The sequence below is a fragment of the Somniosus microcephalus genome, chromosome 10, assembly GCF_052327205.1.
Source record: "Somniosus microcephalus isolate GS21.2 chromosome 10, FLI_Smic_1.0, whole genome shotgun sequence".
Classification (NCBI taxonomy): Eukaryota; Metazoa; Chordata; class Chondrichthyes; order Squaliformes; family Somniosidae; genus Somniosus; species Somniosus microcephalus.
The window spans coordinates 157,403,694-157,420,581 of record NC_140996.1 but is presented as its reverse complement, the minus strand read 5'-3'; the positions used below and the strand labels follow the sequence as shown (position 1 = coordinate 157,420,581).

The 16,888-nt window shown below is 43.4% G+C and overlaps 1 protein-coding gene across 4 annotated transcripts in view; it reads right to left on the bottom strand.

Moving 5' to 3' along the window:
- ranbp2 (RAN binding protein 2) overlaps positions 1–16,888 on the bottom strand; it is a 69,564-nt gene that overhangs the window by 21,182 nt on the left and 31,494 nt on the right. For 2 of the 4 annotated variants that reach the window (XM_085999020.1, XM_085999021.1), the window contains exons 20-21: positions 12,148–16,852; positions 4,934–5,011 (exon numbers count right to left, since the gene is read on the bottom strand). In XM_085999020.1, coding sequence (XP_085855146.1) covers positions 4,934–5,011; positions 12,148–16,852 — 4,783 coding nt within the window. The remainder of the gene's footprint in view (positions 1–4,933; positions 5,012–12,147; positions 16,853–16,888) is intronic. The other 2 variants (XM_085999022.1, XM_085999023.1) reach the window with 1 other exon arrangement.

The window sequence follows — 16,888 nt, the reverse complement described above, 5'->3', positions numbered from 1 at the left end:
TCAGTCCAGTCTACTCATTTACTTGTACAACTCTTCTGATGCTCTCTGGTACTTCGACAATTGTGATTGTTGGTGCTGCTCCCTGCTTTCACTCTGATCTTGAGGATTGAGAGAATTTTTCTTCCAATTCCCACCCATTCCTCCCCTTTACATGGTCTATTTATCACTTCTCCCTTCCTGGACTTCTTTCACCATCTCTGGCAATGTACTTTTCACAGACATCTATTACAAGCCACAACACACTGGATTAGATTTTTTCTTAAAGATTGCATTCTTTTCTCCCAGTTTGTGTGTCCATTATATCTGTTCTGATGACTATTTTCCACGCCAGACCTATTACAGGAAACTTTGTATTATCCGGAGGTTAACTGTCCGGAATGCTCGAGCCACCGGCAAAAATCAGGAGCCGTTTCGTTAGTTTTTTTTCTTTTCGTTGCTTTTTTTTCCCCACCAGTCAGGCTCTGCAAGGTCTCGCTGAAGCTGTTGCTAAGCTACAGAGACGCTTGCAAGGTACGGCCGACTGTTTAGAAGCTGTTGCTAAGCCACAGGGGTTGTTGCCAGATACGGAGCTCAAAATCTCCGTATGTTTCAACATTAGCGCTGGTTTGGCCGGCAGTTTTGATGGGACGGCAACAGCTCGGTCCCGTCAGTGCCGGATAGCACAAAGTTTCCTGTAAAATGTCTTTTTTCCTTCACTAACATTTCCCTCAATCATGGTGGACAGGGCACAGATGCACCTATACAATCGAAGTTTGATGTAGTTTTTGCATGAACCACTACCCCATGACATAAATGCCACAGCCTCTCAATTTTATGTAAAATGTTTCTCCTGCCTTCTGTTCTAAACCTCTTGCATTATTGTATCAATAGCACTTCATTCTTGACCCCTCAACTACTGTAAACAGTCTACTTCTATCTACCCTATCCCATCCTTTCATAATTTAAAACATTTAAATCATATCACCCCATAATCTGCATTGTTATAATGAAAAAGTCCTAATTTTTCAAGTCTTTCTTCGTATTTGTATTTCCTCATACGAGGCAGTGTTCTACTGAATCGTTGTTATACTCTCCCTAAAGCCTTAGTATCTTTACTATAGTGCAGAGCCCAATACTGTACGCAGTACTCTAACTGAAGTCTTTGAGTTTTATATAGGTTCATCATTATCTCATGATAAAACCTAGAATTCCAATAGCCTTATTAAAAATATAAACAGCCATATCAACCTATTTCCTGTGAACTTGTAAAAAAATAAATCAATCAGCTCTTCCACAGCACCATTTCCGATCAGAATAGAATTACCACTTTTATTTTTAGCCAAAATGCATCACTTACTGGTACCATCTCGGTCACTTTTTAGCCCAACCCCTTTAATATTCCATTGCAGCTTCCTTTCAACTTCTAAAGAATTACATATATCACTGCTTATCCCCAACCACTCTGAACGCCTTAAACCCATAACATCTAATCTGTATTCTCCCAACCGATGATTGATTTGTTTGTTAACTTCTCCCTAATTAGATACCCCTTAATCTTCTCCGAATGATACTGGGAGTTAAAGGGTTAAATTATGAGGCCAGGTTGCATAAATTTGGCTTGTATTCTTTTGAGTATAGAAGATTGAGGGGTGATCTGATCAAGGTGTTTAAAATGTTAAAACAGAGAAACTATTTCGTCTGATGGGGGAAAATCAATATGGGGATGTCATCTTAAAATTAGAACTAGGTCATTCAGGAGGGAAATCAGGAAGCACTTTCCCACACAAAGCATAGTAAAACTCATTCACCACCACAAAAAGCTGTGGATGCCGAGACAATTAGAGTTTTCTAGACTGAAATCGATAGATTTTTGTTAGGTAAGTGTATCAAGGAATATAGAGCCAAGAAGGGTAAATGGAGTTGAGGTACAGATCAGCTATGATCTAACTGAATGGCTGAGTAGGCTCGAGGGGCTGAAAGTTCTACTCCTGTTCCCATGTTCTCTGGTAATCCCCATGTGGTACTTTGCGAAAGGCTTTCCTAAAGTCCATGTACATTGCATTTCCCCCATCTATGATGTCTGTTACCGCCTCACAGAATTCTATGAGGTTTATCAAGCATGATATTCCCTTTTGAAATTCATGCTGATCACTTCTAACTTCTCTTTTTCTAGATATGTGGTTATACATCCTTAAATACTAACATTTTCCTACAAATGGGTATTACATTGGCCACTCCGGTCCTCCAGCACACAACCAGTCTCAATGAAGTCCTGAAATATAATTTCCAGGTCATCTGCAATAGGTCCTGGTGCTTTGTCTTCCTTAAGCTGAAATAACTTATCTAAACTGTTACTTTTACCCATCTCCCATGCTTTTCATTGTGTGCTATTTACATATGGTTTTGTTTTTCCAGTGTATTTTCAGGCGCAAAGGGGTATAGTAGAGGCAGACAAAGGGATGCAGTTGTTGAAGAAAGTGAGCAGTTAATTGAGATGGCAGGGTGTAATTAGTGGAGTGCCTCAGGGATCAGTGTTTGGGCCTCAGCAAGTTACAATCTTTAAGGGAACCAAGTGAAATGTATCCAAGTTTGCTGATGATACAAAGCTAGGAGGGAAAGTAAGCTGTGAGGAGGATGCAAAGAGACTGCAAAGAGGAATAGAATGGTTAAGTGATTGGGCAAGAGATGGAGTATAATGTGGGGAAGTGAAAAACGATCCACTTTGGTAGGAAGAATAGAAAAGCAGAATTTAATTTTTTTTTAAATAAAAGGTAAGCGTCTAGTAAATGTTGGTATGTAGAGGGATTTGGGGGTCCTTGTACATGAATCACAAAGTTAACCTGCAGGTATAGCAAGCAATTAGGAAGGCAAATGGTAGGTTAACCTTTATTGCAAGGGGGCTTTAGTACAAGAATAAGGAAGTCTTATAGGGCTTTTGATGAGACTGCACTTTGGAGTACGGTGTACAGTTTTGGTCTCTTTACCCAAGGAAGGATCCACATGCCTTAGAGGGAGTGCAGGTTCACTAGATTAATTCCTGGGATGAGAGGGCTGTTCTATGAGGAGAGATTGAGCAGAATGGGCCTATATTCACTGGAGTTCAGAAGAATGAGAGGTGATCTCACTGAAACATAAAATTCTTAGAGGGCTTGACAGGGTAGATGCTGAGAGACTGTTTCCCCTGGCTAGAACTAGGGGCCATAGTCTCAGGATAAGGGGCCGCCCATTTAGGATTGAGACAAGGAGAAATGTCTTCACTCAGAGGGTTGTGAATCTTTGGAATTCTCTACCTCAGAGGGTTGTGGATGCTTAGTTGAAGAATATATTCAAGACTGAGGTCAATAGATTTTTGGGCACTAAGGGAATCAAGGGATATGGGGATAGGGCATGAAACTGGAGTTGATGTAGAAGTTCAGCCATGAATGGTGGAGCAGGCTCCAGGGGCTGTATGGCCTACTTCCGCTCCTATTTCTTATGTTCTTGTATGATAGACGTGTCAGTGATATAAATCTCAGTAGTCAAGCTTCGCAAGATACCAAGGTTAAGGGGTTTCTGTGGATCTGGGTGGGGGAATTGAGAAGTGGGCTGAGATCAAATGAGGTCAGAAATGCAGAGAAACTGATGGGGTGGGGTGCCTGGGTCCAAGGACAATTTAGGTAAAGATTGAACTAACCGAAGATGGAGTCATGGTGCAGAGGTTAGGTGAGATTGTAGATTTTGGCGAGAAAGTTATCAGGGGATTTGGGAAGTCAGTAGATGATAGGAATTTAAAGCAGCAAGTGTGGTACAACGCGAGGCGCACCAAAGATGATAAAATGTTAGCGGAGTTGGGGAGAAGGCCAAGATAGGATTGAGTGACGAGAGTCATATTGTTAGCTGTCACAGTGGGGAAAGTGATGGAATATGTAGCTGGGTGGGTAGCATTAGTAAGGTGGTAGCCACCACGGTCCAAAATGTCGCCAGAATTATACAGGACGGCATTAGCCTCATTCATAAGGGACTGATGGAGAATGGCTAGTTGGGAGAATCTGGCGGCAAAGAGGGAAAGTAGTGGACAGAGGGTCTGAGCGGTTTGGTCCAAAATAAAGATATGGGCGGGAACTGTGCAGATCGAGGTGAATAAGGGGGTGCTGCTTTGGGAGTACAATTGGCGGGGGGAGCAGGGAGTGACCAAGGCAGAAAATGCTTTGGGTGGAGTAAAGGGAAACTGGAGACCTGTCTAGGTGGAAATCATTAAGTAGCAGGAATGGAGATTAACTGAAGATCGGCAGTGGGTGGATTGTAGACCTAAAAAGGCATGGTGCAGCTAGATGGATTGATGGAAATAGTGTTGCTGACAGGAAACTGGAGGGGAGGGAAAATTTGTGGGGGGTGTGAGGGAAGAGAGAGCAGGAGAAAGACAGAGCTCCAGAGGCAGGTAGACAGAGAAAGAAAGAGACAGGAAGAAAGAGATGAGACAGACACACATGCACTCAGGTCAGTGGTGGCTCTAAAATGTCTACGTGAAGTGTGTTTCGGCAGTCTTAACTTAGCTAATCAAGAGTTAATCCACCGTAAACACGTAACAATTCAGCAATCAGAGTTCATGAGAATATCAGGTGGGGGAACTGGGTAATTTCCAACAGTATAGAAAGTGGTGACCCAAAATTGCCGGTTAAGACAGATTTGAGAAAATAGAGGGAGTTGTGTTATATTTGACTTGAGTGCATTCAAATATGGACAACAGGTGATTAAAGTGCAGAGTTGTCCTGCCATGGCCACTCCCCCACCCCCAACACAAAACAAAGCTTTTAAAAAAAAAACATGCTCATTGAGTGTTTTCCAAGAGGAAATGCCAAAAACAAGTATTACATGCAGAAGTTGCCGGAGTAGTATATTATTTATTTTTTGCACACCACCGCTGTATCATTTTGCAATTTTGATGCAAAGTTGCTGCTCAAGATACCAGAAATACCTTCATTTTCACACCGTGGGACAGATGTGCTGGTCCAAAAGGCCGACGGATTAGATTTGAAAAGGCTAAAATTAAATCCTAAAAATAAGAATTCCCATGTCAATATCTAGATGCAAAAAGTTGGTCAAAAGAAATGGACCCTTTTCAAATGTAAAGTACTAATTTACAATCATACTTGCACACTGCACAGATCTCTTGGTCTAACCATTTATACAAGCTATTGCTAAACAACAATCTACTCCCTCATCCCCAATAAATGCACACTTGAAATGTCAGGACACCAAGAAATAGGATAAAATAACAAAGCAGTTGACAGTGGAGGCTGCTCATTTCCACGGTACTTAAAATAATTTCCAATATAATTCAATCCTCTAAATCTAATCTATCATAATTTTCCAGGTTTACACATCAGCAACACAATTTATTTGGATTCAACAGTAATCCCCAATCTATTTGGATTAATTCAAATCTAACATTTTTGCACCTATTATCCACAGAACCTTTTCTGCATTGTGAAACATGTCACACAATGAAGCCCCAGTGATTTCCCATGCAACTTAAACTGTTCTAATAATTCAGACCAATTAAAAGTTACAAATTCTTCAAAAATGATGAAACACTACAAGTGTTTAAGTGTAAATGAACTGTACTAAAGTATTAAATGCATTAAATGAACTAAAATCTCTCAGCCTTCAATTGTACTGTTCACCCACAATTTGCCAAGATCATGCATACATTATTCCTTAGAATAATTGGAGGGGAAATAGAAGAGAGAAAAATACTTCTCTGCAGCTCAGCAACTTACTACATTAAAACTTAGAAACCTGGAAATAGAGTCGGAAGATACAACAGAAAAGGGGAAAAATGTAATTTTCAAGACCCTGGGGGTAATTTTAACCTACCCTCCTGGTGGGCAATTGCCCATTTTACACCCTGCCTGATTATACTTTCCAAAATCAATGGAAAGTAAAAATGGGCAGGGTGTAAAACAGGCAGCTAATCCAATCCCATCAATTCCCCACTAGGCGGGTTAGGGTAAAATTACACCATTGTTTTCCTTGGGCAATCTCTAAACTGCAGAATTTAACATTAAGCCCCAGTGATTTGTTATATTAACTCACCTCATTTTAGTTCCTCAGTCAATCTGTAACTCATCAATTCCAAGTTAGACTTCAACAGCATTGCTAACAGAATCAGACCACTTCAGAGGTGAAAATAACAGAAGCAGTGGTGGGAGACTGATTTAGTGGTGGTGATTAAAGGCGTTAACAAAGAGGTTTTCAGGAGGCAGCATGACAAAGGTTTTTAGGGATGGTATTTCAGAGTTCGGGGCCAAATGTGAGGCGGTTCATTTTGGTAGGAGGAATAAGGAGGTCACATTCCTTGTAAGGCAAGAACCTAAATGGGATAGAGGGCGAGAGATCTGGGAATACATATACATAAATCATTAAAAAGTGACAACACAAGTTGATACGGCCATAAAGACTGTAAACAAAGTACTAGGGCTCATTTCTAGAAGAATAGAATGAGATATAAAAAAGGGAATGTTAAATTTATACAGAACCTTGGTTGGACTGCACTTGCAATACTGTGTGCAATTCTAGTCTCCATATTACAAAAAGGATATTGAAGCACTGGAGAAAGTGAAATTTACAAGGCTGTTACCAGAATTGGGGTGAAACAACTATCAGGGAAGATTGAGCAGGCTGGGCCTCCTTTCACTGGGAGAGAGATGATTAAGAGGAGACTTGATTTGAGGTTTTTTAAATTATGAAGGGGCTTGATAGTGTGGATGTGGAGAAACTGTTTCCACTTGGGGATAAGTCCAGAAAAAAGTGGCTGTCTTGTATTTATGTCTCCAACAGATCAATTAAAGAATTTAGGAGGAATTTCTTTACACCAAGTGGTGAGAATGGGAAACTCATTGCCACATGGAGTGGTTAAAACAGATAGCACTGATGCATTAAGAGGCTTGATGCATACATGAGGGAGGAGGGAATAGAAGAACAGAGGCATGGTGGGAAGAATTAATTAGAGTAGGAGAAGCTCAGAGTATAACTCCTGGCATACACCAGTTGGAATGAATGGCCGGTTTCTGTGCTGCAGATTGTGTGTAATTCTATGAAGGACAGCTGAAAGCTCTTTGGCTGAAGGTGGTGCAAAGAGAACAGTGACTTAAAACAGGCCAGGAGTTGGAGGAGTGAAAAGTGCAAGCAGAAACAGAGCTGAAGGGGCCTGGAAAGGTAGGAAAGGGCAAGGTCATGGAGGAACATTTAGATGAGAACAAATATTTTGAAATTCATGAGCTGGGGAATAGGGGACAAATGTAGGTTGATGAGAAAGCAGGATATGGAGCAGTTGGCAACAGTTTGGATGCAATTTGTGAAGGGTAGACTCAGATGGTTGGTAAGGACAGTATAGTTAATCAAGTGTGATGGTGACAAAGGTGTGGATGAGCATTTCAGCAGCAGTGGGAGAGGGTAGCGACAGAAGTTGCCAAAGTTGAAAAAGTAAAAAAAATAGGCAGTATTAGTAGAAACTGGGATATGTTTCAGATGCCATGAGGGTGAAAGATGGGCAAAAGTGGGAATAGGTGGTCTTAGCAGTAGGGAACGGTAGCGTAGTGGTAATGTCACTGGGCTAGTAATCCAGTGCCGCAAGTTCAAATCCCACCACGCAGCTGGGGAATTTAAACTCAATTAATTAAATAAATCTGGAATAATTATTAGCATCAGTAACGGATTGTCGTAAAAACCCATCTGGTTCACTAATGTCCTTTAGGGAAGAAAATCTGCCGTCCTTACCTGGTTTGGCCTATATGTGACTCCAGACCCACAGCAATGTGGTTGACTCTTAACTGCCCTCTGAAATAGCCTCAGTTGTAACAAACAGCTACGAAACACAATAATGAAACCGAACGGACCATCGGGCAACAACCTCTGCACCGGATATGGACATGGCAATGGCACATCCAGCCCAGTTGACCCCGCAAAGTCCTCCTCACCAATATCTGGGAACTTGTGCCAAAATTGGGAGAGCTGTCCCACAGACTAGTCAAGCAACAGCCTGACACAGTCATACTCACAGAATTATACCTTTCAGTCAATGTCCCAAACTCCTCCATCACAATCCCTGGGTATGTCCTGTCCCACCGGCAGGACAGACCCACCAGGGGTGGTGGCACAGTGGTATACAGTCGGGAAGGAGTGGCCCTGGGAGTCCTCAAAATTGACTCTGGACCCCATGAAGTCTCATGGCTCCAGGTCAAGCATGGACAAGGAAACCTGCTGATTACCACCTACCGCCCTCCCTCAGCTGATGTTAAACACCACTTGGAAGCACAGAGTAGCAAGGGCACAGAATGTAATCTGGGTGGGGGACTTCAATGTCCATCACCAAGAGTGGCTCGGTAGCACGACTACTGACCGAGCTGGCCGAGTCCTGAAGGACATAACTGCCAGTATGGGCCTGCGACAGGTGGTGAGAGAACCAACACGAGGGAAAAACCTACTTCACCTTGTCCTCACCAACCTACTTGTCGCAGATGCATCTGTCCATGGCAGTATTGGTAACAGTGACCACCGCACAGTCATTGTGGAGATGAAGTCCCATCTTCACACCGAGGACGCCCTCAATCGTGTTGTGTGGTACTACCACCGTGCCAAATGGGATAGATTCAGACCAGATCTAGCAGCTAAAAACTAGGCATCCATGAGGCGCTGTGGCCATCAGCAGAATTGTATTCCACCACAATCTGTAACCTCATGGCCCAGCATATCCCTCACTTTACCATTATCAAGCCAGGGGACCAACCCTAGTTCAATAAGGAGCGTAGAAGAGCATTACAGGAGCAGTACCAGGTGTACCAAAAAATGAGGTACCAACCTGGGGCAGCTACAACACAGGACTACTTGCATACTAAAAAGCGGAAGCAGCATGCTATAGACAGGGCTAAGCGATCCCACAATCAACGGGTCAGATCAAAGCTCTGCTGTCCTGCCACATCCAGTCGTGAATGGTGGTGGCCCATTAAATAACTAACGGGAGGAGGAGGCTCCATGAAAATCCCCATCTTCAATGATGGCGTCCAGCACGTGAATGCAAAAGACAAGGCTGAAGCGTTTGTAACCATCTTCAGCCAGAAGTGCCGAGTGGGTGATCCATATCGGTCTACTCTCGAGGTCTCCACCATCACAAAAGCCAGTCTTCAGCCAATTCGATTCAATCCACGTGAAATCAAGAAACGGCTGAGCGCACTGGATACAGCAAAGGCTATGGGCCCCGACAACATCCCGGCTATCGTGCTGAAGACTTGTGCTCCAGAACTAGCCGTGCCTCTAGCCAAGCTGTTCCAGTACAGCTACAACACTGGCATCTATACGACAATGTGGAAAACTGCCCAGGTATGTCCTGTCCACAAAAAGCAGGACAAGCCCAACCAGGCCAATTACCGCCCCATCAGTCTACTCTCAATCATCAGCAAAGTGATGGAAGGTGTCATCGACAGTGCTATCAAGCGGCATTTACCAATAACCTGCTCACTGATGCCCAGTTTGGGTTCCGCCAAGACCACTTGGCTCTCGACCTCATTACAGCCTTGGTCCAAGCATGGACAAAGGAGCAGAATTCCAGAGGTGAGGTGAGAATGATTGCCCTTGACATCAAGGCAGCATTTGACCGAGTGTGTCATCAAGGAGCCCTAGTAAAACTGAAGTCAATGGGAATCGGGGGGGAAAACGCTCCACTGGCTGGAGTCATACCTAGCACAAAGGAAGATGGCTGTGGTGGTTGAAGGTCAATCATCACAGCCCCAGGACATCACTGCAGGAGTTCCCCAGGGCAGTGTCCTAGGCCCAACCATCTTCAGCTGCATCATCAATGATCTTCCCTCCAACATAAGGTCAGAAATGGGAATGTTCGCTGATGACTGCAGTGTGCAGCGCCATTCACAACTCCTCAGATAATGAAGCAGTCCATGCCCGCATGCAACAAGACCTGGACGACGTTAAGGCTTGGGCTGATAAGTGGCAGGTAACATTCGCACCACAGAAGTGCTAGGCAATGATTATCTCCAATAAGTGAGAGTCTAATCATGGCCCCATGACATTCAATGGCATTACCATCTCCAAATCCCCCATTATCAATATCTTGGGGGTCGTCATTGACCAGAAACTTAGCTGGACCAGCCACATAAATACTGTGGCAACAAGAGCAGGTCAAAGGCTAGGTATTCTGTGGTGAGTGTCTCACCTCCCGACTCCCCAAAGCCTTTCCACCATCTACAACGCACAAGTCAGGAGTGTGATGAAATACTCTCCACTTGCCTGGATGAGTGCAGCTCCAACAACACTCAAGAAGCTCGACACCATCCAAGACAAAGCAGCCCGCTTGATTGGCACCCCATCCACCACCTTAAACATTCACTCCCTCCATCACCGGCATACCGTGGCTGCAGTGTGTACCATCTACAAGATGCACTGCAGCAACTCGCCAAGGCTTCTTCGGCAGCACTTCCCAAACCCGCGACCTCTTCCACCTAGAAGGACAAAGGCAGCAGGCGCATGGGAACACCACCACCTCCAAGTTCCCCTCCAAGTCACACACCATCCTGAGTTAGAAGTATATTGCCGATCCTTCATCGTCACTGGGTCAAAATCCTGGAACTTCCTCCCCAACAGCACTGTGGGAATACCTTGACCACACGGACTGCAGCTGTTCAAGGAGGCGGCTCACCACCACCTTCGAGGGCAATTAGGGATGGGCAATAAATGCTGGCCTTGCCAGTGACGCCCACATCCCAGGAATGAATTTTAAAAAAGCTAGGTTATGGGATCTGAAACAGTTAGTTAAGCATGAGAGCTGGCACAGAGATGGATGGAGTTGTTGGCCAAGACATGGAATCTTTGCAAAAGTAGGACAGGATGCTTAAGGTCTTGCTGATGAAGAACTGAAGGGAGTTCTTGCTCATCATCCAGGACTTTATGTTGGTTAAGTAGTTGTACAGGGCAGTGGTGGTGGCAAACAGAGCTGGGAGTCATTAGCATACAAGTGAAAGCATGCCTAAAATGACACCGAGGAAAAATAATGAAAGATGGATCCTTGGAGTACATTGGAGCTGACAAGAGGAGGTAATGGGCTGGCTTTGTTGGGATATGTAGGAATAGAACCAAGCTAAAGGAATGCCAAAGTTGATGGAGGAGGATGGAGTGGATGTCTGTCAACTGCTGTGGAAAGATCGAAGACAAGGAAGGATAGGTTACAGCTGTAATGAAAAAGAATGCTCTTGGTGACTTTCACCAAAGCAGGTTTGAAGGGATGATGGGAGAGGTGCACATGGAGCAGAGTGGTGATGTCCCTTTCAAGGATTTGAGATGGGGTGGTGGGAGACAACGACAGGATTGATGGTGCTTTTGAGAAGAAGGTGGCAATGGCAGTCTTGATAGAAAGGACAGATCCTGAAGGTGCAGCCACAGACTAAATCAGTGACCACCAAGGTGAGAAGGGGATCAAGGGTGCAGGAGGTAGGACTCAGAGGAGCTTGGTAAGGACCTGGGAAAAGGAGGAGGCGGTTGAGCACATGATCTTAACCATGAAGAAATTCATGAGCTTCTTATATTTGATGTTGAGAGGTGAAGACAGAGAAGGGGAGGGAGGAAAGGAAAGCACATCTTGGGGCTGCTCTTAGTCTCCAGGATAATCAGTCGTGAGAGAATTGAGAGGGAAGCAGGATATTGTTTTATGATCAAGCCAGATCTAGCAGTGAACAACCAAGGCAAGTCATGTGCCAAGTGTGCTCCAGCCCTCAGCTTTAAGAGTGCAGGGATAAGAATTGTACCAAGACAACAATAGGAGACATTGAGACTTGGAGGAGATTCTAGCAAAAGCAGAGGCAAGGCAGCTGTCGAGCAAGTTGATTTGAGGCCAGAGGAGATGAAGCTAAGACTCAGAGGTGGTTAGAAATTGAATATTGGGGGGGGGCGAAAGATAAGACCAGGGAGAGTGGTGGTGAGAAGTTTATCCTCCAGGAGCACAGAATGATTGTAGAAAGATGTGCAGCAGGCATAATTAAGTGCATGTTAATAGAAGTGAGAAAGTGATCAGAGACAGCTTTGTCAGAGATAGATGGACCAAGGGTCTTCCTGTACTCAAATTGGGCCATAGTCAACAAGTGTGCTAACATAAGCAAATAATTCTGAGCTACTACAGCAACTTACCAGTTTGTGGCATATTAAATGTAGTGTGCCTGGATTTATCCCCAGTTGCAAAAGCAGTTTCAAAACATTCTGTTGTGGCTGAAGGCAACATGCTGGTTGTTGTAGACTTTGATAGAGATGCAGCTGCTTTACGAAAATCAAATCCACCACTCGTTACCTCCTGCAGTTTGTTCTTAATGGCAGAGGAGCCATTTTGTACTTGATCCTTTAACATAGAATCTGTACTTTTAAAACTGAAACCAAACAAGGATCCAGTTGCTGAACTACCACCAAAGGTGAAAGGCCTCTCCTTCTCATTGCTGAAGATGCATTTCACAGAATCAGATCCAAACACGAATTTTGGAGGCGAGCCAGAGGCATATGATGGTGCTTCAGTCAAGCTAGTACTTGCTAACTTGACTGCACTGGTTGGAGATGCAACACAAGTATTTGTTTGCTCTGTTGCCTCCTTAATAGTTTCTTCTAGCACTGATACTGCAATCTTACCACATGGAGATTCTCTTGGTGTATTCTCCCTTGAAGACAATGGTGTAACTAATGTTCCCTGCTCTTGAGCCTTCTTAGCCTCTTCAAAGAGGTCTCTGAAAGAGTTGGCAACTTCTTGCTGCTTAAACCGTGCAGCTAACTGTTCCATCTTTCCCTCATCATCTGCAAAATCCATAACACTCCAAATGAATGCTTTTTCTGTTCCTTTCATGGGCTCAATTCTTACCTCTGGCGTTAGCCAGTGATTGGCACAAATTTTTAACACCTGGTCCCGTCTCATAACTATCCGAACTTTCTTAGAATCATAATTTTGTAAAATCTTCAGGTCCCCTATTCCTCTTTCTTTCCACTGACTTACTTCTTTGTCATATCGGTAAAGTTTGGCTCTGTGACAAAAGATAACTTGCTCATTTTCCTCCCCTGTCGATACATCAATCAAATCAGGCAGTGGAATGAGTGGCTCAAAATGCTGAACATCCTTCTCCTCCTCTTGACCGAATTCGGAATCTTCATCTGTACCCACAGACAACCCACTCTGGTTCAGTTTAGGAGATTTTAATGGACTCAAGTTTGGCTGGAAGCTAAAGTTAAACCCGGTTGTTGAATCACCAAAGCGGAAGAGGTTTTTTCTCACGGGACTGCTAGTATCAGGGGACCCATATGCAGTGCTAGATACACTTGTATCCAAGGCCTCTTCGCGCAGATCGTAATTATCCCACTCCAATGTAGGCCCAGTACTTTCAGAATGTGGTTTAATTACTAAACCAGAGGTACTGCTGCTTTCAGATGCAGAACTCACCATTACATTCCCTTCATCTTTTGACCTTCCTTTCTCATCTTTCAAAAAATGTTTCAGGTCTTTTAAACCACTTTTCATTTCTTCAGCTTTTTGTATCAGTCGAGCAGTCCTACCATTGTCTAATAGTTTATGAGGTGTCTGCAGTGGTATATCTAGCAATAGCCTTTGGAATGCCTCAAATTTCTCCTTAAAATCTTCAGCCAACTCAGGAGTCTTGAACTTTGCTGCTAGCTGCTCTGGCTTTGCCTCGCCATCTGAAAAATCACTAGCCAACCACATCCATGCCCTATCAGAGCCCATTAATGGTTTGAGATTCATTGTAGTAGTGATCCAGTGATTTGCACACACTTTGAAAACTTGCTCTCGACGCATTAGTATCCGAAGGCGGCCATTAGCTTTGTTTTGGAGAACTTTAAGGTTTCCAACACCACGTTCCTTCCACTGGCTGGTTTCTGTATCAAACCTAAATAGCTTAACTCTTTGGGAGTAAAGTATAGTTTCATCTTCTTCACCTGTAATGAGATCTACTTTTTCAGGCATGAGAACTACAGGATCAAAATGAATATTATCCCCCTCTTCAGTTTTGTACAATTCATCATCTTCATTTTCTGCAGAAGCAGCTGTTGTATTGTATGTTGAAAACAGCTGCTGACCTACTCCTTCAAAACCTCTGAAATGAGGATCTTTATGGCCAAACTGAAATTCTTCATCTGCAGATTTTGCAAGATCAGCAAAGGAAGAGACACTGGTATCCTTACCTAGAAAAAAATCTTCACTTTGGCTTGAAGTATCAGATGCTTGAATTGTGTCGCCAACAGATACTGAAGTTATTCTCTCTCTCTCTTTTTGCTGCTCAGCAAAGGTTTTTAAAAAGAGCGCAGCTGATCCTTCCTGTACTGGCTGGCTACTTTTATCAGTGGAATCTTTGCTTACATCAGGCAATCCAAATTTAAATCCACCACCTGAACTGGATGAAGAAAATGTAAATGCAGTACTAGAAAATGATCTTGAAGACTGAGATGAGGATGGCTCAATCTTGAAAGGTGTTGAGCTGTTAATATCACTGTGGCTAAATTTAACACCACTTGCAGGAAAGTTAAGTTTAAATCCTGATTCGGGTGCATCAGATTTAGTATAAACACTGCCAAGACCAAATAGGGCAGTAGCAGTTGTTGAAGTTGCTGCAGCTTTACTGTTTGGGTTGGGTGTCTGACAGGCTACACATTTTGCCACATTTGCGTCATTTCTCACCAAACAAGTACCACAATCCCATTGTCCTTCCTTTCTGGAAAATCTACCTTCAAATGCTTCTGGTGCAGATGTACATGGTCTCTCACTGGCAAGGCCATATTTAAAGGCTGATGCCGATTGACCCATTGAAGCGACAACTGTAACTTTGTCATTAGGTTTGGGTGTCTGACAGGCTACACAATTTACTGCATTTGCTTCATTCCTCACCAAACAAGTAACACAATCCCACTGTCCCTCCTTTTTGCTGAATGCACCAAAACCTTTTGGTGTTTTGATAGACTCGCTGTGGAGACCAAATTTGAAGGTAGTTGCTGGCTGGTTGTATGATGTGCTAGGATCTTTACAAGATAGACCTGGTGCCTGGCAAGACACACACTTTAGTGCAGTTGCTTCATTTCTCACATTACATATATTGCAATTCCACTCGTCATCCGGTTTGCCAAACAGTGGACCAAAACCAGCAGGTGCAATTGGCTTTGCAATGCCTTTATTAGCACCAAATGCAAAAGCTGCAGGTGCCTGAATGGCTGAGGTAATGCCATCTTTGCTGTTGGCATTTGGTGCCTGGCAAGCTGCACAATGCGATAAGTTAGCTTCATTTCGGAGAAAACATCCACTGCAATCCCATTGGCCTTCCTTCTTAGAAAATCTGTCACCAAATCCTATTGTTTTGGTCAAAGGTGTAATCTTCTCAGTTGCTTCAACTACACTTCTATTTTGCACTGAGGTTTGTGAAGTAGAGGGCAAACCCTGTTTTCCAATAGTGGTATTTGGGCTTTGGCAGGCTACACACACAGCAGCAGCAGCAAGGTTTCGTACAAGACAAAAGTTACAATCCCATTCGCCATCTTTCTTGGAGAACTGAGCACCAAATCCAGAATCTTCAGTAGTAGGCTTCATGGCACCCAAGTTTGCATCCTCAGCCTTGATTTTAATTCCCATTTTCTTTTCTTGACCAGGTAGACTGCTTGGTTTAAATTTTTGACCTTTAACCAAGTTTTGTGCTTCTTCAAATTTGGTTTTGAACAATGCAGCCTCATCTGCAGTTTTAAATCGAACAGCAAGTTGCTCAGGTTTTGGCATTTCATCAGAATAATCTAAAGCACACCAGACCCATGATTTATCAGATCCTGCATTGGGCTTCAATTTCATATCTGCTGTTATGTAATGATTTGCACAGATTTTAAGAACCTGATCTCGTCTCATTAGGAGTCGGATTTTGCCAGACGTCCTGTGCTGTAGTAGTTTCACATGTCCAATGCCTCGTTCCTTCCATTCTTTGGTCTCGGTGTCAAAACGGAAGAGCTTAGCTCTGTTGGAAAACAGTAGTTCTTCATCTTCTTCTCCAGTTTTCACATCTACTTTGTCAGGAAGTGGTATAACTGGGTCAAAATGCGGACCATCCTCTTCATCGGGGACACCGTCCCCATCACTTTCACCACCTCGGTCTTCTGCATTGTCTCCAGACGTTGCTGCCTTACCAGCATCCCGGAAACCAAATGCCTGGTTACTCAAAACATTGTTGAATGAATTTTTATTTTGCTTCTGAGCTGAAAAATCAAAAGAGTCCTGCACTCCCAGAGAAAAGCAGCTTCCTTGACTTGGTACTGCTTCGTGTGTAGACATTTGACCTCCAATTTGGCCACTTTTTATACAGCTGCCTGCAGTTAAAATGCCCAAAAGACTATCACTGGCAGATGAAGGTGGTGTCTGGGTTTTCATCTGTGGTGATGAAAATGTAAAATCCCCTTCATTATTCTTGAAATTAGAGTTAAATTTGAATGTTGTTGCTGGTGTGGAATGCATTAGTCCAGTAACCAAGGAAGCCTTTGTAGCTTCACTTTGCATTTGTTGGTTGAGTTTTCCAAATTCTATCCCCTTAGTTTCTGTAGGTTTAGTTAGCTGTATTCCCACTGATGGTTTAGTGAAGTAACCAGGCTCTGGCAATGGTGGGTTTGTGCTGGTCTGTGGAACACCATGATTGTAGTAGTCTTCACCAAATGGTGAAAGCAATCCAGTTGCAGGAGATTCAAAACGCATCTGTGTTCCATACATATCCTGTGAATACATACAAGCTGAGTTGGTTTGAATAGGGGGTGTATGAGTTTGCTGTTGATATCCATACATGGATTGTTGTGGTGGAATCCGACCAATTCCATATGCAGGAGGCTGTTTTAAGAAAAAAAACTGTCAGTGTCAAATATT